The 22,023-nt window shown below is 48.3% G+C and overlaps 1 protein-coding gene across 7 annotated transcripts in view; it reads right to left on the bottom strand.

Moving 5' to 3' along the window:
- Positions 1-7,778: 7,778 nt before the first annotated feature.
- Positions 7,779-22,023, bottom strand: part of C1QTNF7 (C1q and TNF related 7) — a 49,527-nt gene continuing 35,282 nt past the window's right edge. For 5 of the 7 annotated variants that reach the window (XM_083399153.1, XM_083399154.1, XM_083399151.1 and 2 more), the window contains 2 exons: positions 9,468-9,713; positions 7,779-8,807 (listed from right to left, as the gene is read on the bottom strand). In XM_083399153.1, coding sequence (XP_083255279.1) covers positions 8,176-8,807; positions 9,468-9,705 — 870 coding nt within the window. In that variant the 5' untranslated portion in view covers positions 9,706-9,713 and the 3' untranslated portion in view covers positions 7,779-8,175. Of the gene's footprint in view, positions 8,808-9,467; positions 9,714-10,056; positions 10,231-22,023 lie in introns of all 7 variants that reach the window. The other 2 variants (XM_083399152.1, XM_083399155.1) reach the window with 1 other exon arrangement.

Consider the following 22,023-nt stretch of genomic DNA (forward strand, 5'->3'; position numbering starts at 1 on the left):
CTGTAAAAATAAATAAGGCTGCAATCCTCCACACTCTTAGAATCATAGAATTTTAGAGTTGGAGTAGACCCTGAGGAACATCTGGTCCAGCCCCCTGCAATGCAGGAATATGCAGCTGACCCACCCAGGGATCGAACCGGCAACACTGGCGTTATCAGCACCAGACTCTTGCCAACACCGTTTGCAGGACAGTGGGCACAATAGAGTTGTGAGGCTATAATTCATGTAAAATTTTGAGTTCAATCCATGTTGCAGGTTGCTGAAATTTAGGTTTTCAACCAAAAAAAACCCCCAAAGAAAATACTCAGTTCTTCAAAGAGCAGTATAAAGTTGCCCCCTTGTACCTTTTCCCAGGCCAAATTCAGTACTTAGTTGTATGCAAAAGCATTGTGCTCTGTTGACTTGCATGCATTTGTCCAAAATGTCTTTAAATAAAATAACAGTTTTTTCAGGTAAAATAAGAGCTCTCTTTTTTGCCACAGAAGAGGATGACAACGGTACATTTTCCAGTCACAACCTCCTTTTTGTATATGATCTATTATCAGATCTAAATGTTTGAAATTAAAGAAAAATAGATATCACCAGCTATCCTAGTTTTCATCTTTGGGATTGCCACTGCTATACAGTTCGTGTGGCTTTAAGTACCGTGTAGCAGACAAAAATCCAAGCAGGCAAGAATCTAGTCCCAACAGAAGTGGGAATTTCTGCTGGCACAAGAGCCCTGTTAATATAAGAAGTTGGCAACTCTGTTTATGGAATATCTTCTTCCAGTTCTTCTCCTTCTCAGCTAAGGAAAGATCTGTCGCATTTGGCAGACCGCTTCAGGGAGTGATGGCAAAGCCCAATGTTCATGTCAGTGCTATGAGGATAAAGAGTTGGCAGGATATGTGAAACAGGATCCCAGAGACTTGTGCAAAGTCGAGGACTGCTTCCAGCCACATCAGAAGCAGTGTGCCCCTTCGCTGCTGCTTTATGATTTAATTTATTCTGTGTCCTCACAACAAGCATGTGGGGCAGGTAATACTGATAGTGTAACTGGCCCAAGGTCACCTTTTAAGCTTTGTGGATGGGCAGGGATTTAAAAACCTAGATCTCTCTGGCCCAACAAGCTGCCAACTATGTGGGAGAGCTCAGTCAGGAGAGCATGAGGGTTGTGGGTTTCTGCCCCATGTTGGACGAAAAGGTTCCTGCATTTTGGGTTGGACTAGATGACCCCACTGGTCCTTTCCAGCTCTACAGTTATTCTATGATTCACTGACTCCCATTATGACAGTTGGGATATATGTGCAATAAATATTTGTGTGCATTAGAGGAATGCAGTAAATATTTGTGCAGTCTGTTCTTAAAGATATACTGTGCTTGCACACATGAGACCATCCACTGGCAGAGTCATGAATATACAGTACTTTTCTGCCTCTGTAATGGTGTCTGCAAATGCAGCAGTCTGGTTTTTTAGAATTATCCTATGTGGGACGCGGGTGGCGCTGTGGGTTAAAGCCTCAGCGCCTAGGACTTGCCGATCGCATGGTCGGCAGTTCGAATCCCCGCGGCAGGGTACGCTCCCGTTGTTCGGTCCCAGCGCCTGCCAACCTAGCAGTTCGAAAGCACCCCTGGGTGCAAGTAGATAAATAGGGACCGCTTACTAGCGGGAAGGTAAACGGCGTTTCCGTGTGCGGCTCTGGCTCGCCAGAGCAGTGATGTCACGCTGGCCACGTGACCCGGAAGTGTCTTCGGACAGCGCTGGCCCCCGGCCTCTTAAGTGAGATGGGCGCACAACCCTAGAGCCTGTCAAGACTGGCCCGTATGGGCAGGGGTACCTTTATGTGGAAAAGCAGCAGCCATTCTCTTATGTGCAAGAATACAATGGAAGGCAATCAGAAATTCCATGAGAGAGGTGGCTTTACCAAGTGATTTTTCCTCCCGAGAGAAGTCTATTCCTAACACTGCACTACACCTTGGCTAATTTACATATGGCTCTGAATTGCAAAGAGCTAATTGAGGAACTGGACTTTGGTCAAATCAATGGGATTTAGCACCCTCTAGCAGCTGAAAGTGATTTACTATCAACAAGTTCAGTTAAAAAAAAAGCAATAAAGTACACTGGATTACATTTCTCAATAGCTCTGATTTTAATTTACTTTATAAACTAACGTTTTGTTCTACAGATGATGGATGGCAAGTCAGAAGTGTGTAACAAAACAAGAAAAAATGTCTCACGGAAAGACCATCCCTAAAGCACTCAGTCTAATGTGATGTGTGCATGAGATGCTTCTAAAAATCATACGTGGCAGATTACATGCTACTGAAATGTGTATGCTTCCTTCAATAAATGTCCTACATGCTGAATTTAAACAGCAAGCAATAAATTGTTTCTTGAAAAGATAAATTACTCAAAGGGAAAGATATAACTATTAAATAAGACAGGGCAGATGCAGTTCAGTAGGTGATATATAACCTATTGACTCAGATAGATGGCTTTCCTAGCCATATTTATCACCTAGGGGTTCAGATTAATGGCCTATTGAGTCAGATTTATCACCTTCTGGAACAGATTTATAAAAATGAACTGGATGCTCTACATTAAGCCACAGTTACCATTTATTGATTCACCAAATTTCTCACTAAAGTATAAATAAACCCATGCTGCATATTAAAGATGTATCAAATGCTAAATCTGTTACAGCCAAAAAGTGGTGGTGTTGGTGTTTTTTAAATGTTTTATTTCATTGAAAATGGGAAGCAAGGCCCATGTACACACACTCAATACATTTTTCCTATATCCTACAATAAAATGTGCTCAGCCTCTACCAGGGAACAGAAGGTTCAATGGGCACTTCATAGTAGCCAGTCATGTTGATGAGTATTTTAGAACACAGCATTAGTTCACATTCCCTTATGTAAACAGGTTTTATGTCTTGACAGCCACTATATCCTATTGAATATACTTGGAAACTTTTCAGAACTTTTTTCAGGGGGAGGTAAACTAGCCTTATGAAGAGTTACGGGGAGCTTGCTCACTATTTTGCAATATTTTGGCTAATTTAAAAATGGTATTGACCTACTGTGGAATTTGGCCAACACAGCTACTTTTGCTCTTTTAGAAATAATATAGATACCAGGATAATATCTACAGGTTCCCCCTGTGACCGATAGTATCAGACAGGCAATCTCCCACATCATGTCTACTTGTGGCCTCACTCTTCTTATCACAAGCATCACTTTTGCTCTTGGCATGAATTTTGTTTTTCAGATTGCTTGCACATGTTCTAGATCTCCTTCCTTTACACTGCCAGAGTTGTGCAGTTCCCAAATGGCTATGGAAGTGTTCTTGGGTGCTATCCAGTGGCATAGCATGGGGCGTGGAGGGCCACTGGGGTGGTTGCCCCAGGCGCAAAATTATTAGGGGCACAAAATTTCAACACCCGGTGCTGCCTCAATAGAGCTGTGCGCTTTCATCACAGGCTCCATTGAAAATGGCTTTTCCATGCAAACCAGGAAGTGCCCTCCCCAGAAATAGCAATGACTCTTCTTATCTCTGCAGCTGCTATCTCCTAGGTGTCATGGACATCATTAGGCAGTTGAATAAGCATGCATGCTCCGTCCGTTTTCCTCCCTCCCTCCCGCTCTGCAGAGCCCCGGGCGCTGGCAATCCATGCTATTCCACAGGCCCCATCAGATGTAAATAGTTCCAACTGCAGACTCTTCAACTGCCAGGCAGCATTTTGGAATGAATGGTGTAGCATGGACACTTGCCAGCACCACTTACCAGGTAGAAGAAAAGTGTTTTAACTGTGCAAACAGACACAAGGAGAGACCGGGAACTGGCCACTGGTGGCACAAAACTGGCGTGAGGGACCCTGTGGCCATCAGTATGTTGTTGGGCTCCCAACTCCCAGCCAGCCATGGCCAGTGGTCAGGATGATGGAAGCTGGCAGAGAGCCGCAGCTTCCCAGCCTTCCCCAACCCTAGTACAAAGGCCCTGAACACCTGGAAGGATTTTTCGGGTGGCAAGGAAAGGCCCTCAGAATAGTTCCCACTCATTTTGTCTGATACCAAAAGTCCATCAGTTTTTCCGACAGTAAGAGCTGTCCGACATTGAAAGGTCCTCCTTGGGAGGTTGTGGATTGTCTTTCATTGCAGGTTTTTAAGCAGAGGTTGGATGGCCATCTGTCATGGATGCTCTGGCTGAGATTCCTGCATTGCAGGGGGCTGGACTAGATGGCCCTTGGGGGGGGGTCCCTTCCAACTCTATAATTCTGATTCTATGAAATGCTTGAAATGTGTTCTTTTACTTTTATTGACAGCTGGGAATGTGGGGTGCTGGAGGACAGCATGCTCCGTCCGTTCTCCTCCCTCCCTCCCCCTCCGCACAGCCCTGGGCACTGGCAACCCATGCTATGCCACAGGCACCATCAGAAAGCACACACTCAAGCCATCTTGCTGTTATTTTGCCAGTATTTTCTGAGGAGCTTTTCTGTATCTGCCATGGAATACCTGTGAATAGTGAGTGTTGTTCATCTCTTCTACATCTTCTTCATGCCTAGCTGTGCAGTTGGGGGAGGGAAGAATTCAGTGTGCCCAATAATTTTATTTATATTTTTGTTCCTCCCTGAAGTTTCTAAATTTGAAGGAAACAAGTTTTTCCTAGAACTTTGATGTAATTCTCTTGGAAATACGTTCTTTGCAGCAAAAGCTGTTGTACACAGCAGTGGCTTGTGGGAAACTCACTGCCCAAAGAAGTATCTTTAATATTAAAAAATGAATGCTACCTTTTTTCTTAAGGAGCAATAAAACAAAGGTACATAGCATTGAATAAATACACACAGCATTTTAAATTTCTTTTAAAGAAAGAAAATGTAAACATTCAAAGCTGCCCCACTGTGAGTCAGATTACAGTGGTACCTCTGGTTAAGAACTTAATTTGTTCTGGAGGTCCGTTCTTAACCTGAAACTGTTCTTAACCTGAGGCACCACTTTAGGTAATGAGGCCTCCCGCTGCTGCTGCACCACTGGAGCACGATTTCTGTTCTTATCCTGAAGCAAAGTTCTTAACCCGAGGTACTATTTCTGGGTTAGCGGAGTCTGTAACCTGAAGTGTATGTAACCTGAGGTACCACTGTAAAGGTTCATCTTGCTGCTGACTGTTGTCTATATACTGACGCAGTTGTTTCAGGGTGCAGTGTTTCCTTGCCTTACTTGGAGATGCCAGGGACTGTGTTCTGCCACCAGGAGGGGCCAGACAGGCTCCTGTCTCAGCATTCAGCTATAAATCAAATGGGTTGCAGAATGATGGTGGGGAGCAAGAACAAGCAGAAAAACCTGCAGTGATTTGTGCATGCTCTCTATCTAAAGGGGTCAGTTGCGACCCATATTTGTTACCAAATAGTGAAAAATAAATTGCCGGGCTTTCAAACAAACCATTGTTGTAAATCACCATTGTGTGTATTTAAAGAAAAGCTACGAAGTTGGGGATGTGCTGTTTATTCTATAGTTCATAGAATCAGAGAATCATAGAGTTGGAAGAGACCACAAGGGCCATCGAGTCCAAACCCCTGCCAAGCAGGAAACACCATCAGAGCACTCCTGACATATGGTTGTCAAGCCTCTGCTTAAAGACCTCCAAAGAAGGAGACTCCACCACACTCCTTGGCAGCAAATTCCACTGTCGAACAGCTCTTACTGTCAGGAAGTTCTTCCTAAGGTTTAGGTGGAATCTTCTTTCTTGTAGTTTGGATCCATTGCTCCGTGTCCGCTTCTCTGGAGCAGCAGAAAACAACCTTTCTCCCTCCTCTATGTGACATCCTTTTATATATTTGAACATGGCTATCATATCACCCCTTAACCTCCTCTTCTCCAGGCTAAACATGCCCAGCTCCCTTAGCCGTTCCTCATAAGGCATCGTTTCCAGGCCTTTGACCATTGCTACTCATTGTTTATTCTATATTTGTTGCTTATTTCTGTAGCTGTTACTCATTGGAGCTGCTTCATGCTGAAATCTGGTAGAGGAACATGTGGGACCAGGATCATTCAGGCTGTGATCCTTCTTATTCCCTGGTGCCGCATGAGACAGTCCATGCCAAAGTCCTCCTGAGGCAAGGGAGAGGGGCTGAGCAGTTGGAATTGGCTGAGCCTGTGATGGAAGATGTGGCTTCTCCTCATGCCAGTCACGCTGAGGTAAACATGGCCGGGCCGAATATGGGCGGTAGCCGTGGGGCACGCTGTGTGTGTCTCTAACAAAATACACCCATATTCCTAAGCAGTTTTTGCCAGTACCTACAAGAGCAATGATTAAGATGTTTCTTGTTTAAGGAAATGCATGCCAATATTATTCAGCAGTTGAAAATACATAATCCACATGGGGAAATCTAAGGAAACTGAACTCACTTTTCCATTGCTGTCATGACCCCATTAAAGGGTAACATCTGTCTTTCCCGCTACGTATATTAGTGACTCAATTTCAGTCATAGGTGTGGCTAAGACACTTGTGAGTCCACACTTCATTTTAGCTTTATGTGGCTGTTAACACAGAGGGTGAGTAGCTGCACTTAGAGGCAGGAGCACAGCTGGAATGAATGAATTATTTTTGCCTTTTGCCATGTTATCACTTCGATGATCATTTTGGAAGTAGCTGCTATGAAAATGTGTTATAAGCAGGGATGAAAAATGAGAGTGAAATTGGGTAAGGAGGCTCAGCAATGGCCGCTCACCCCCTTTCCTGGGTGGGCCATATTTACGGCCTCCCCCTTTTCCCCTAGCAGCCGGGTGGTTAGAGATCGTGTTGTGACTGGTTTGCTGGGCATAATTGCCTGACAAAACCTTAAGTTCAAGTGGGCAAATCAGAAGCCCTTATTTCTGGTCAGGGTCTCATTGGTTGGCCAGGCACTGTCTGCTTTCATACCCTGCTGGCCAGCAATGCATTTAATCTGGCTGCGCTGAGGTAAGGTATTGGGTAGAATCTTAGTCATCAATTCCGGGTTGAAGTGGTGCATCAGCCCATCTTGAACCAGTGGCAGATTCAAGCATCTAGTTGGATACTGTGAGAACAGAATGCTGGACTGGATGGGCCATTGGTCTGCTCCAGCAGACTCGTCTTATGTATAATATATGCAGGGATGCGAGTGGTGCTATGGTCTAAACCACAGAGCCTAGGACTTGCCGATCAAAAGGTTGGCGGTTCAAATCCCCACGACGGGATGAGCTCCTGTTGCTCTTTCCCAGCTCCTGCCAATCTAGTAGTTCGAAAGCACGCCAGTGCAAGTAGATAAATATGTACTGCTGTGGCGGGAAGGTAAACAGCATTTTTGTGCACTCTGGTGTCCCATTGCACCAGAATTGGTTTATTCAAGTGCTACACATGACCTGGAAAGCTGTCTGTGGAGAAACGCTGGCTCCCTCGGCCTGAAAGCAAGAAGAGCGCTGCAACCCCAGAGTCGTCTTTGACTGGACTTAACCGTCCAGGGGTCCTTTACCTTTTTTACCTTTTAATATTATATGCTTATGTGCTGCTGAACTTAGGAAACCTGGCCTTTATAAACACACATATATTATGCGTGGAATTGTTTGTAATTTTAGCTGCTTGATGAGATTAAGGCTCAGTATGGGAATTTGAAAAAAACTGTGTGGATACATTTGGCTTGGAGTTTTCCCAGAAAATTCCATTCCTATTTGAAACACAGGGTGGCAATTAAGGTGGAGGGAAGGCATACAGGAATCAGCTTGCACACTTTTCCAAGTCTTGACTGTTGTCAAATCATTTCAAAGAGTGAACAGCAGTATAATTTCATTTACAATTTTTTATTGCATTACTTTATTAACACTTACCTCCCTTGAACCATAAAAGTATTTACCACAGATATCATTTATATTTAGCTTTACAGAAATAGTAATCCAGTCATTTATTCAACATATTTTATATAAAACTGCATGTACATTATCATACATTTGCTTAAATATTATAAGCATGGTTTCTGAGAGGACTGTTATGTACATCGACTTAGTAGAACCATCTGCTTAATAAAAGCAGCAGCAGACAGCATCTGTTACTGCAAGAGAAGTCTTCTGCTTCAGAGGCCTCATCAGCAAAACAAAAATCCTCCCTTGATTTGTCTCGGTAACAGCGAAGGCCAGATTCTGTTCATTGTCTTGTGTTCACTTAGAGGCCGCTTATCTCCAGCCTCACAGTTCATCTTCATCTGATAGGGAGTCAAGATAGTCTGTATCAACGTACAGGAGGAATCCTGAAAACAGGCTGTCTGCCCACGTGGGATCGGCAAAGAGACCGTTCTGATCCGTGTAGAAGATCTCAAGCCAGACCTCGTCCTCCGGCTGAAGGTACATCACGGTGGACCCGGAAGCAACATCGTGGTTCCCTGTGTTGGCGTCAAAGGTCTTTATCCGGAACTTCCCATTGTGGACCAGGCCAATGGCAAGGTGTTTGTTTGCCAACGTGATGTCATAGGAGAAGTAATAGATTCCTGGGATGGCGCAGATGAACTTCCCATTCGAAGGGTTGTAATGCCCTCCTTCATTGAAAAGGACTTTGTTGAAAACAATGGGCAGCCTTTCCTCCGGGTAACTCGTCGTGATCCCAACAGAAAAGGCGGATTTCAGTACTATTTGCCCACACTTGCAGGTTCCTGGTGAACCTGGTTTTCCTCTGTCTCCTTTGTCCCCCTTGGGACCCACGGGGCCCACGGGACCCACGCTGCCTTTCACACCTCCTGACCCGGTGGGTCCTTTTTTGCCAGCTTCTCCTTGGTCTCCTTTCTCCCCAGCTGGTCCTACAGGGCCAGTCTTTCCTCTTAAACCTTAAAAGAGAAGAAAGTCACTTAAATCCATTGTTTTCAAAGGCTCTAATATGTGACTTAGTTGGCTAGCATCCAGTTATTATTAAGCACACAAATAATCCAGGATTATTAGATACAAATGGAGCACACAGCCAGTGGCGATATGGCTTTAAAGAATTCTCTTCCTTTATTTGTCCCAGGAATATATTTCTCTGATAGCAGGACTCCCACTGTCTCCACCAAAATACACAGGCTATCAAAGTATACAATGTGAATCTTGCCTGTTTTTTAAATTACAAATATTCATTTCCAAGAGAGCAAGTTAAGTTTAGTTAACAGCTCCATCAAGAAGAATCAACTGAATGGAAGAAATGCAACGAACCCCTGACAATCAATACAAAATTCAACAAATTTGAATTATGTAGTGCTGAATACTTCCAATAAAGCATTTTACAGGGCAGGCATTGAAATCTAGGGGTGGTATTCAACTCAGAGTAGACCTACTGAAATAAATGAACCTAACCTAGCCAGGCTCAATCATTTCCCTTTGATTACATTGAGTAAAACTTAGCTGAATACCATTCAGTATTATAAAATGGTTTTGATAGAGTTTTGTTTTTTAAAAAAGAAAGAAAGAAAGAAAGAAAGAAAGAAAGAAAGAAGAGAATGAATATTCAGTACCTGGATTGCCTTTCTCGCCCCTTTCTCCCTTCCTGCCATCTCGGCCATCTCGTCCCGGGATCCCAATGCGCCCGTGAGGTCCAGGTAATCCATTATCTCCAGGAAGACCGGCAGCACCTGGCAACCCAGGTATGCTACATACGTATCTTGTGGAATAATGCTCGCCTTTAAACTGGCTGAGAAGAGGCTGCCCACTTGTACAGATGGCCAAACTTGTGACACAGAACAACACAAACATCTCTGGTGCTGGAAAAAATGCAAAATGTGCAGACAATCAATTCATCTTATTTAACTCAGACTTTAACAGTAGTTGATGGGCACTTGTTTAAAATATGTGCATTTATACACACATATAGGTACATAACAACACATTTTAGGTGCACACATATCAAAATATACAAATTATGTACATCTTCATGTTCCATCAGTTAGGGGTCTCCTTGATGGTTTTATGAAAATAATTAATTTCTAAGCAATTCCTTCTAAGTAAATGCGCTAAAGCTTAGGCTGTAAGCATCTTACCAATAGACTTTGTTTCAGGCAGAAAAAAAACACACCTAAATATACTATGCCAATCTCAATAGCATACCTTATTTTAGAAGGCCAAATTATGTGCAGTTGCAGGAGGCCCACCTACTGTATTTGCTTGGCAGGCAATTTGGGCCTCAACCTTAAAAGCGTTATTTTCCATGGGCAATTTCCCCCGGTGCTCTTGCGAAAATATATATCTTGCATTAAGGAAAAAGATTTGACAGCTCTGCTCCTGAAAAACATTACATGTGTATGACTATGTGGCTTGTGACAACCAATTAATTTATGCCAGCTTTTACTTTTGGAAGAGAAGGTTATGCCTGGCAATGCTATACAGCAAAAGGATGGGATGGCAGGGAACAGAAAATTGACAGAAAATCTGCGCTAAGTCATCTGGCAATCTGCAAAACACAAGTAAACCATTTCCATTTTAGGAACCCATAAATAACATGGTGGCAGGAGGGTTGTGGAAGAGTTAGCAACTCCCACCCACTTGTTCGGGGCTGGCCCAAGAGATTTTGCTGCCTAAACTGGAGTCAAGTCGCACCCTTCCACACCATATGGCCTCAATTCTTGCTGTACCATTCAGACACCAATTCCTGTCTATGCTCCATGACGCTGCCTGAAACCAGTTGCTTGACTCTGCTGCCGGGCCTGTGCAGCCCTGCCCCACACAGCTGTGCTGGTCCCGGGGGTAAGGTACCTTGGGTGTAGCAAAGTCCACACGAAGAGGGGCAAGGTCCGAGGCAGAGTGCCGGGCGGTGAACAGGAACGCTGGAACAGGAGGCTGTGCAGGGAACAGGTACACCGGATGGTCGGGAACAGGAGGCCGAGCAGGGAACAGGAGTACCGGATAGTCAGGAACAGGAGGCCGAGCAGGGATCAAGAACGCAGGAAGGTCCGAAGCCAACAACGACGTTGCTCCCGCAACCTGGGGCCGGGCTGACTGGGCTTTTATCCTCTTCTAAGGCCAGGGGCGGTCCCGGCCCCCAGGAGCCCCGCCTCCTCTGGCCTTAAGGCGAGCACTCCTCCTGGGGGCAACCAGTTCCCTTCGCCTCTCTGCTCTAAACCTCTGCAGATCAGGAGAGGCCGAAGGGTTACTGGGCCCTGGAGGAGGCTCACCTGTGGCCACTGAGTCGTCAAGCCTCTCTGGGGCCAGAAGGGCCTCACCTGGGGCCAGCTCCTGATGCACTGCCACAGGTGCAGGCTCTTCAGCATCTAGGCCTGGCCCCAGTTCAGCCGGCCCTGGAGGCGGGGACTCCTGTGCAGGCCGGGATTCCTCTGTTTCATCCTCCGAATCGGAATCCCAGGCCATCACACCATCCCCCCTCCCAGGCCCCCCCCTCAACCGAGGGTCCGGACCCGGCTTGCCGGGGTACGTCGCATGGAACTCTCGGAGGCAGGCAGGTGCGTGGACGTTGGCCGCTGGTTCCCAGGAACGGTCCTCCGGTCCGTACCCCTTCCAGTCAATGAGATACTGCAGCTTCCCCCTGCGGTATCGGGAGTCCAGGATGCGTTCCACCTCGTACTCAGGCTCTCCCCGAACCAACACTGGCTGCGGTCGGGGACGGTTCGGGTGGAACTCGTCGGGTGGGGCCACCGGACTCAAAAGGGACCTGTGGAAGACCGGGTGAACCTTCAGGGTTGCGGGTAACCGGAGACGAAATGCCACAGGAGAGACTTGGTCTACGATAGGGAACGGGCCGGTGAAGCGGGCGTCCAACTTCCGCGAAGGTCGAGAGGGGTGGAGGTGGCGAGTGGAGAGCCAAACCAGGTCACCGACGCGAAGTTCCGGCCCCACCTGGCGGTGGCGGTCGGCCTGGGCCTTGTACGCTTCCTTGGCCTGGTGCAGTTGCTCCACCAAAAGCTGTTGCTGGGACTGGAGCTCTTGAAGCCACTCCGTCACCGCCGGGACTGCGGATGTCGGCAGCACCTCTGGAAACAGCCGTGGATGATAACCATAACTGGCCTGGAACGGGGTCTGCTGGGTGGACGCATTCACCGCGTTATTGTAGGCGAACTCCGCCAATGCCAGGTGGTCGACCCAGTCATCCTGCTGGTAGCTGCAGTAACACCGGAGGTACTGCTCCAGCACCGCGTTCGCCCGTTCCGTCTGGCCATCGGTCTGTGGGTGGTAGGCTGACGAGAGGCAGACCTCCGTCCCGAGGGTCCGGTGTAGTGCTTGCCAGAACCGGGATGTGAACTGAACGCCCCGGTCGGACACCACGCGCTCAGGTAGGCCATGCAGGCGGAAGACATGCTGAAGGTACAGCTGAGCAGTTTCCTTGGCTGTGGGTACAGATGGACAGGGAGCGCAGTGCACCATCTTGGTGAAATGGTCGGAGAAAACCAGAAGGCAGGTACAGCCACGAGACGAGGGTAAGTCCACTACAAAGTCCAACGAAACCGTGTGCCAAGGGTGCGGTGGAACTGGCAATGGCTGAAGTAGGCCGGGGGGTCGCCCGGTAGGTCCCTTGGCGCGCCGGCAGACATCACAACCAGCAACGTAGCGAGCCACGTCAGCCTTCAGGCGGGGCCACCAAAACTCGCGACTGACCAGATGGGTGGTCCGATACCGTCCAAAGTGCCCCGCTGCTGGGGCATCATGGGCCATCCGGAGAACCTCCAGCCGTAGTGGCCCTGGCGGGATGTACAAACGACCGTGGTGCAGCAGAAGGCCCTGATGCAGGACCAGCCCCGGATACTGTGGGCTGGACCCTTCAGCCAGCTCCCGGAGTCGTTCCTGGGCCCAAGCGTCGACCCGCTGCTGTTCCCGCACCCGAACCTGCAGTGGCTGCGCCTCCTGGGTGGCCAGGAATGCAGCCGGAGGTAGGATCGTGGTGGGTTCTGCTTGCTGTACCGTGTCTGCGTTGTCGTCAGGTTTCCGGGACAGGGCATCCGCCTTCTGATTCTGAGAGCTAGGGATGTAGCGGATCCGGAACTGGAACCGGGAAAAGAACAACGCCCACCGGATCTGTCTTTGGTTCAGCTTGCGGGTGGTCTGGAGGTACTCCAGGTTCCGGTGGTCGGTTCTCACCTCCACCGGATGTCGTGCCCCCTCAAGATGGTGGCGCCAGACCTCAAAGGCTACCTTGATGGCCAGTAGTTCCCGCTCCCACACAGTATAGTTACGCTCCGCTGGTAGGAGCTGGCGGGAATAGAAGGCACAGGGTAAGAGTGGCGCTTCAGGACCAATCTGTTGAGACAAGACGGCACCGAGAGCCGTACTGGAAGCGTCGGTCTCCACCACAAAGGGTCGAGAGGGGTCAGGATGTTGTAAGATTGGTGCCCTCTGGAAACAGGCCTTCAACCCCTGAAACGCCTCCTCTGCCTCCTTGTCCCAGGAAAACGGCGTCTTTGGGCGCAGTAGCCGGGTCAACGGGGTGGTGCGATGAGCATAATCAGCGATGAAGGTCCGGTAGTAATTGGCGAACCCCAGGAAACGCTGTAGGTCCTTGCGGTTCCGGGGTGCCGCCCATTCTTGAACCGCTGTCACCTTCCCCGGGTCCATTTGCACCCCATCTGGAGAGAGCCGGTGACCAAGGAAGTCCACAGTCCGCTGATGGAACTCGCACTTGCTGAGCTTTGCGTACAAACGGTGCTCACGCAAGCGCTGCAGCACGGTCCGGACATGCCCCTCATGGCGAGCCGGGTCACGGGAGTAAATCAGTATGTCATCCAAATACACCACCACGTACTTGTCTAACAGGTCCTGAAACACGTGGTTGATGTAGCGTTGAAACACAGCAGGCGCGTTGCACAAACCGAAAGGCATAACCAAATATTCGAACTGCCCGTACCGGGTCCCAAACGCTGTCTTCCACTCATCCCCGGCTCGGATCCGAATCAAGTTGTAGGCCCCCCGGAGGTCCAGCTTGGTGAACACCTGTGCCCCTTGCACCCGCTCCAGCAGCTCCGAGATAAGGGGCAAGGGGTACCGGTCTGGGACGGTAATTTTGTTCAGGGCTCGGTAATCATGGCAAGGGCGGAGTTCCCCACATTTCTTCTTAACAAAAAGCACCGGCGCCGCGGTGGGCGAGGTGGAAGGCCTAATGAACCCACGCTCCAGGTTCTTGCGCAAGAAGTCCTGCAAAGCCTCGCGCTCTGGCTCTGTTAGGGAATATAAGCGACTCACTGGTAAAGGCGCTCCGGGTTGGAGGTCTATGCCGCAGTCAAAAGGCCGATGCGGCGGCAGCTGGTCTGCCCCCCGTTCCTCGAACACGTCCTGGTAGTCCTGGTACACGGCTGGGAGCGTGGGTGCTGCCTCCTCTGAGGGCGCGGCCGCCAGCGTTCCGGATTGAGCATGGGAACATGGGTCTGGGAAGTGCACGGTCCGTTTGACCCAGTCAATCTGAACGTTGTGGGCCTCCAGCCAGTCCATCCCGAGCACCAGGGGGAAGCGGGGCATAGAGGCAATGTCCAAAGTTCGCAACTCCCGGTGCTGCTGGAGACACAGGACCAGAGGCTGGGTCTCCTGAGTAACGGCACCTGAACGCAGAAGTCGTCCGTCAATCGCTTCCACCTGGACCGGTACTGGCTTGTTCCGAAGTGGCACCTGATGATGGGCGGCAAAAGCAGCGTCCATATAGGAGCGGGTTGCCCCTGAATCTACCAAAGCATGGGTGAGGATCCAGGGCCCACCTGGAGGGTATAAACGTACCGAAACCATAAGATGTTGCAAGTCCATTGGTGCGGGCCCATTCTGTACGGTTTGGGACCCCCGGTAGCTAGGGCCATCAGCTACTGGGGTTGGCGGTTTCCCTGCGGCTGGCGTTTCTCAGGGCAGGACCGAGCGAAGTGTCCACTTCCGCCACAGTAAAGACAGAGATTTCCATCCCGACGCCGCGCCTTCTCTGCGGGGGAAAGGCGTGGCCGCACTGCCCCGAGCTGCATAGGCTCCTCCGTTAAATCAGTTGTGACCGTGGGGCTGCCGGAAAAAACTGGTGCCGTGAACTGGAAGTGTCGGCGACCCCGGGCCTGACGACGATCCTCCAACCGGTCGCCTATTTGTAGACTCCGTTGAATGAGAGTGTCCAGCGTGGTGGGGCGTTCCATTGTGGCCAACTGGTCCAGTACCTCGTCCGAAAGCCCTTCGAGATACTGGTCCCGCAGTGCCGAGTCATTCCAGGTCAAGTCCTGTGCCAACAGCCGGAACTCCGTGGTATATGTGGCCACCGAGGACTTGCCCTGTTTCAAATGCCGAATCGCCCGGTTGGCTTGACTCTCTTTCTGGGGGTTGCCGAACGCGGCCTCCAAACGATTGCAAAACCCCGTATAGTCTGCCAGCAAGGGGGAGTCTTGCCTGAGTAGCGGCAACGCCCACTTGGCCGCCTGGTCCTTTAACAAGCTAATCAAAAAGTGCACCTTGGTACGGTCGTCAGGAAAGTTCCGGGCTCGCCCCTGAATATACAGTTTGGCCTGGGCCAGGAACATGGGAAAGCTGGCCGGGGCTCCATCAAATTTCTCAGGCAAAGCCACTGGGTACTTGCCCGGAGCCGGGGCGTCGGCCCCAGAAGCCGGTAGGGCTTCCAAGCGTTGCTGAAGTGCCTCAACCGCGTCACTGAGCTGCTGCACGGTGTGAGACAAGGCCTGGTTCTCCTGGGCCAAAGCCACCAGTGCAGCCGCCTGTTCAGCCATGGCCTCTGGCTCTTCCCGAACGCACCCCGACGAAGGGGGAGTGCGGGAGGTGGCGGGAGCAAACTGTGCTGGTCCCGGGGGTAAGGTACCTTGGGTGTAGCAAAGTCCACACGAAGAGGGGCAAGGTCCGAGGCAGAGTGCCGGGCGGTGAACAGGAACGCTGGAACAGGAGGCTGTGCAGGGAACAGGTACACCGGATGGTCGGGAACAGGAGGCCGAGCAGGGAACAGGAGTACCGGATAGTCAGGAACAGGAGGCCGAGCAGGGATCAAGAACGCAGGAAGGTCCGAAGCCAACAACGACGTTGCTCCCGCAACCTGGGGCCGGGCTGACTGGGCTTTTATCCTCTTCTAAGGCCAGGGGCGGTCCCGGCCCCCAGGAGCCCCGCCTCCTCTGGCCTTAAGGCGAGCACTCCTCCTGGGGGCAACCAGTTCCCTTCGCCTCTCTGCTCTAAACCTCTGCAGATCAGGAGAGGCCGAAGGGTTACTGGGCCCTGGAGGAGGCTCACCTGTGGCCACTGAGTCGTCAAGCCTCTCTGGGGCCAGAAGGGCCTCACCTGGGGCCAGCTCCTGATGCACTGCCACAGGTGCAGGCTCTTCAGCATCTAGGCCTGGCCCCAGTTCAGCCGGCCCTGGAGGCGGGGACTCCTGTGCAGGCCGGGATTCCTCTGTTTCATCCTCCGAATCGGAATCCCAGGCCATCACAACAGCTTTCTTCTGCTGCAAACTACACCCTGCCCACTGCTCTGCAGCTGTTAGGGTGTAGCGGGGTCCTCAGCTAAGCATCTTCATGCACACATCCAGCTCGGCCCTAAGACAGAGCAATTAGACGCCTTGCAAACTTTGCCAAAGCAAGAGGTGGCATTTTGCCTGCATTTTGTACATGATGCCAAGATGAAATACAGAAATATGAATGTAGCTGGATTTTGTTTTCATTGTTTTCCTTTTCTTTCTGTAAAATTGACACTAAAATAATTAATGCATGTGCCAGCAAAAACATTACAAAATACACACCGATTACTAGAGCCAACACAATCTGTCAAGGATCAACTTGGAGAAATGCTGAACAGCTTGTAGAGCAACCTTCTGCATAATAACTTCTATACAATTCACTGAGGACATGTAGCTGGCGCTGTGGTCTAAACCACTGAGCCTCTTGGGCTTGCGGTTCAGAAGGTCAGTGGTTCGAATCCCCATGATGGTGGTGAGTTCCCATTGCTCGGTCCCAGCTCCTGCCAACCTAGCAGTTCAAAAGCACGTCAAAGTGCAAGTAGATAAATAGGTACCGCTCCAGCGGGAAGGTAAATGGTAAGGTAAAAGGTAAACCAATCTTTTTTGGTCAGTAAACATTCCCTTTTCCAGTTCTGTGCAATCACAACTCTTGCTGCAGTGGTGGCATACATGAATACTTTTAAAAATCTTTTGGAATCTGCTGTTGGTCTCTCTGCCCTCTGCCCTGTCAGGCTCCAGCTGCCACGGCACTGATTGCTCCGTTGCCTCAGAATTAGGATATTTGGCCGGGTCAATATCCAAACAGGGCCATTTGGTTGGAATAAATCAGATGAGCACCTTCAGCAATGGCGGCTCACTTGCCCACCAGCCTCTCGAAGCTCTGTTTCCACAATCTAACTCATTCCCAATATGAAATACTCCTTCCCCTTATAAAATCTCTTAAAGTCATTTGATCACATAATAGGCAAATAACATCATCAAAGTATTTTGGCATGTAGACCTGTGCTTGAACAAGTTGGTTGTATTTTTCTTGACTCAGGCACTGCAGACCTTGGAAGTTAGCTGTCTTGTCAACTGCTTTCAAACATGTGAAATACAAACGTCTGAAATGTCAAATATTTTCTATAGCAAATACAGAACCCCTGCCAAATTTTACTTAGGAAAACAGTCATTCAAACTGTGGCAAGTTCTGCTATTAAAGCGGCAAGACTACAGTGACATTTCTGCATCTCAGTTCTAGAATGCTGGAGGTAGGACAACTTTACTGGTCGTTAAAATTAAAAGCAGTAAAATTGAATATAATGGATGCATCATGGGCTCTTGTGCAGTTCTCCCCTGCAGGCTTAAGTGCCACTAAAATCTGATCAGCTGTAGCCAAAACGAGAATTAATGCTTTTGCTGCAGGAGGTACCACTTAATACATATGAAATTGTAGACCAAACAATCTTTGTTCCATACTGATGCTATAAGGAGGAATATAGAGCAACAGACCCAGTACATGACTCACAACACATGCATGGAATCTTGTTGTTGTTGTTTTAAGTTGGTGGTTTGGCAAAACCAGCTAAGCAAAAAAATATTCTGCCATTATGTGCTTCAATTTCTCTCATGGGTGAGAAATCCAGGGTTGAAGTACTTAGCTTCCTTTGTATGAGATAGCACTGGAGAGTTATAGTCTATTTTTTGCTTTATTAACAAATATTTGTTTTATTTACAAATATTGAAGCACAATCTGTTGGAAGGGGACTCATCAAATCAGGCAGCAAAGCTGGTCATTCTGCAACAGATCCCCTCCGCCAAAGTCTACAGTGCTCCAACTCTGCACTCTAGTCTTAGTCAACACTTGCTAAGGTCTCAGCCTACTCCTGATGCTCCCTGATTTCAACTGCAAAACTGCATTCATGCCGTTTCTCTTTTCCTTTTATTAGATGAAAATTGTTGGCTTCCTAATAATCTGGTTTTTTTAAAGCAGAAATTGTAGCTTTGAAACAGCCAGAGGCTAGCAAAAGATTAATGGACATCAAGAAACATGGTGGTACTTTTGTGGAAGTCCCTGAACACTCATCAGTTGCCCATTTATTCACAGTAAGCAAAGCATCCCAGACACAGTTGTATAACATGGCTTTGCTTGTTAATGTCCCAGCACCTTCTCTTTTAGTCTGCCGTGCAAATTCCATCTGTATCTCTAGAAGTGCTTTCCTAAAACCACCTTCCTTCAGCTGACAAAACCACTTTCCCCCTACAGCAGGGGTCTGCAACCTTTAAGACAAAAAGAGCCACTTGGACCCGTTTCCAAAGAAAAAAAAAACTGGGAGCCGCAAAACTTGTCATTATAAAAATAACTTTTTTGCCACTTTTAAAAAATTATTTCTTTGTTTGACCCCTCAGAATTACTCCTCCTCATAGAAATAAACGTTAAATTAACAAGTTACCTCTTTGTGTGTGTGTGTTCTTCACTCCCCTTCAAAACAGTGACCAGCGTACATGCCCCCTTTCAATGCAGTGACCAGCGTACATGCCCCTTACAATGTAGCGGGCGGGCGGGATGGTGACGTTGGGACGGTGCGTGACTAACGCACGCACCGCCCCTATGCGACGCCACAGCCAGTACAGTGCCCGCCAGAGTGGGGAGTGTCGGGGCGCACAATGCGCCTCCTCCCCTCGCTAGTATCCGCCCTGGAGCCGCGGCAAAGGTGTAAAAGAGCCACATGCGGCTCCGGAGCCACAGGTTGCAGACCCCTGCCCTACAGTTTAGTATACACTTCCGTTCTCACTCTAGAAAGCTGATAAAGACTAAGCTGTTGCAACCAACTGAACTTCCTGTGCCACAAATGAGTCAACAGTACCCATGTGTGTTTTGGGGGTCCTTTCCCATGCAGGGGTCAGGGAAGGGGAATCCCTTGCAGACGACCACAGTGCTTGGAAACAGACAGTCAGATCATGTATCCAGAGTGACCAGAGAAAGAATGACCGCAGGGAGGAGCGCAGAGAGCAGAAACGCCATGGTGCATCTGCAGCAGCAAAACCGGATGCCTTCACCTGCCCTACCTGTAACAAAACATGTCTCTCCTGTTTTGGTCTCTACAGCCACAGCAGGCACCTTCCAACAGTTTGACGTCACCTCTGAAGGTTCACTTCTTCATTGTCTACTCAATTCTAATGCCAAAGAGTTGGCTGAGTAAGATTTCTAAGAGATGTGCTTCCTTGCCTCTTCCCATAACTAGCTGAAGCATTTTAAATTATGTATCACTACTCTTAAGCTACCCCTCCCTGCATGCACATTTTATACAATTTCGCTTTTCTTGGTGCAGAATTTGGGGTTCTTTTGTGTCTGCATGACCCTGACACCAGTGATAGAACTACGTATGTATGCTTCAAGGGGGAATTATGTGGGCAATAATGTGAAGGATGGCAAAGAAGAAAGATAAAATATTATATTTTCAGATTTGTTGTGTGGATTTGGAACACAATACTTAACATCTGGTAATAACCATTAATCACAGTAAAGTAATTACGACATGGTGGCACAAATATATTTTTTGCATTGTTGCTTGCTAGATAGAGTGATTCATACAGACCACCAAATAGCTGGCATAAGCTCATGGCATTCTGTCGCTAAAAACTTGGGCTGAAATCAAGGCAGAGACAATTAATTTTTTTCACCATATTGGTATTCCACTATGTTGCCATCCAGTTCTGTGGTTATGGATTTTTTCAAAAGCCAAAGGAAACCCAACATCACTCAAACCACAAAAAGACTTGCTGACAGAGTCTGCAAGACCCTGAACCTCCACCTCATTCAAATGCTACAATTTTTCTCCACACTGGGGGATGTCTGCCAAGTTAAGTGTGAATTCCAAACATTATGGATAAGTCATATAAACAAAACTCCAACTGACAGCTTTGTGGACCAGGAAAGAGGATAAACAATGAAAGATTTAAGGAGCAAATCATTGTCCAGTAAGAGAAAAGATCCAATTCTATGCATGGAAGGTGCAAAAGCAGAGAACGGTGTGGAAACAGAAACATGTCTGCTTTGGAAGGGTGCGCTTGCCCCATATAGCACAATGAAAACAAAACAGAGCCCACCCACTCCAGAACATTTGTGATATAAAACATTGCACAGCACAACTTTAGCAGGAAGTTAAGGACATGCACGGATGGGAAACGAAGCAGTATGTCTGCCCCGAACTATTTGCATGCACAAAAAACACTGAAAGTGGGATCACATATAACTGCCCCAGTACCATCTTGAGCACAAATCATCACAAATCCACAATAAAAAGGATGTCTTAAAGGGAATTATGAAGCATAATGAGGCCAATAGAATGAAACAAAGCATTGTAATGGCACCATTCTCTCCCAGATTTTGTTTAGGTAAAGGGACCCCTGACCATTAGGTCCAGTCGCGGACAACTCTGGGGTTGCGGCACTCATCTCACTTTAGTGGCTGAGGGAGCCAGCGTACAGCTTCCAGGTCATGTGGCCAGCATGACTAAGCCACTTCTGGCGAACCAGAGCAGCACACGGAAACGCCGTTTACCTTCCCGCTGGAGCGGGACCTATTTATCTACTTGCACTGCATTCTTTCAAACTACTAAGTTGGCAGGAGCAGGGACCGAGCAACGGGAGCTCACCCTGTTGCGGGGATTTGAACCACTGACCTTCTGATCGGCAAGCCCTAGGCTCTGTGGTGTAACCCACAGCGCCACCCGCATCCCATCAGATTTTGTGTAGCTAATACCTCAAATGCTTCCTCAATAGATACTGATGGCTAGAACATACTTGCCACATGTCACTGATGCCTATTAACTGCCAGTTATCTGACAAACCCCACTGGCTGAAGGAACCATTTTGGCACATGGAATGAAGCCATCACTGAAGGAGCTTGGCAGGGGCTTCAGTGCCATATTTACTTTGGGGAGAAGTAATGGTGCTTTCAATCTGTGATGAGGAAGATATGTTGATGGGCTGCCCCTTTCACCAATCAGTCCCAGTCGGAATGGTCAGTAGCCATGTATCAAACCATATTTGGAGAGCCACAGGTTCTCCACCACCACTTTAAATATATTCTGTCTAGGTGTTTCTATGGTCCTCATCCTGTTTTGTAAATAAACCAAATGAATTAGTGCAAGCCTTCATGCCCTCTCATCACAAGGAAACCGACAGCCTTCACAAAAAGCTGCTCTGGAAAGGGAGAATAAACAGGTATCAAAAGCTGAGCTAGAAATATATAATATTGGTATCCTGATCCTAAACACATTTATTTGGGTGGAAACCCCATTCTTTTCAGCAAAATAAATTTAGTTTTAGGTATGCATGCTTAAGACTACAGGCCAGCAGTCTGAATTTCTGCGTATTAAGATTTGACACATGCACAAGATGGGAATGACAAGTCCAAGACTCTTCAAAGTGATTCATGATTCTGGCACTACTAGGAGCACAACATTCTTGCATCCTCCAAGTTTAACGGTCAAAGTAGGAACACTCCTGGCACATGAGTTTGCGGGGCTAGGCATAAGATTCAAGCACCTCAGAGAAGTGGCAAGCAATGGCTGAATCAATGCTACCTGGCATCAAAGTATCATAAGCAGAAATTGGGAGTTAGATGTTCATGCAAGCATATCACATGGCGCGGCCCCAGATGGTGAAAACAG

The sequence above is a fragment of the Podarcis tiliguerta genome, assembly GCF_965153285.1.
Source record: "Podarcis tiliguerta genome assembly, chromosome: 9".
In the NCBI taxonomy this organism is placed as follows: Eukaryota; Metazoa; Chordata; class Lepidosauria; order Squamata; family Lacertidae; genus Podarcis; species Podarcis tiliguerta.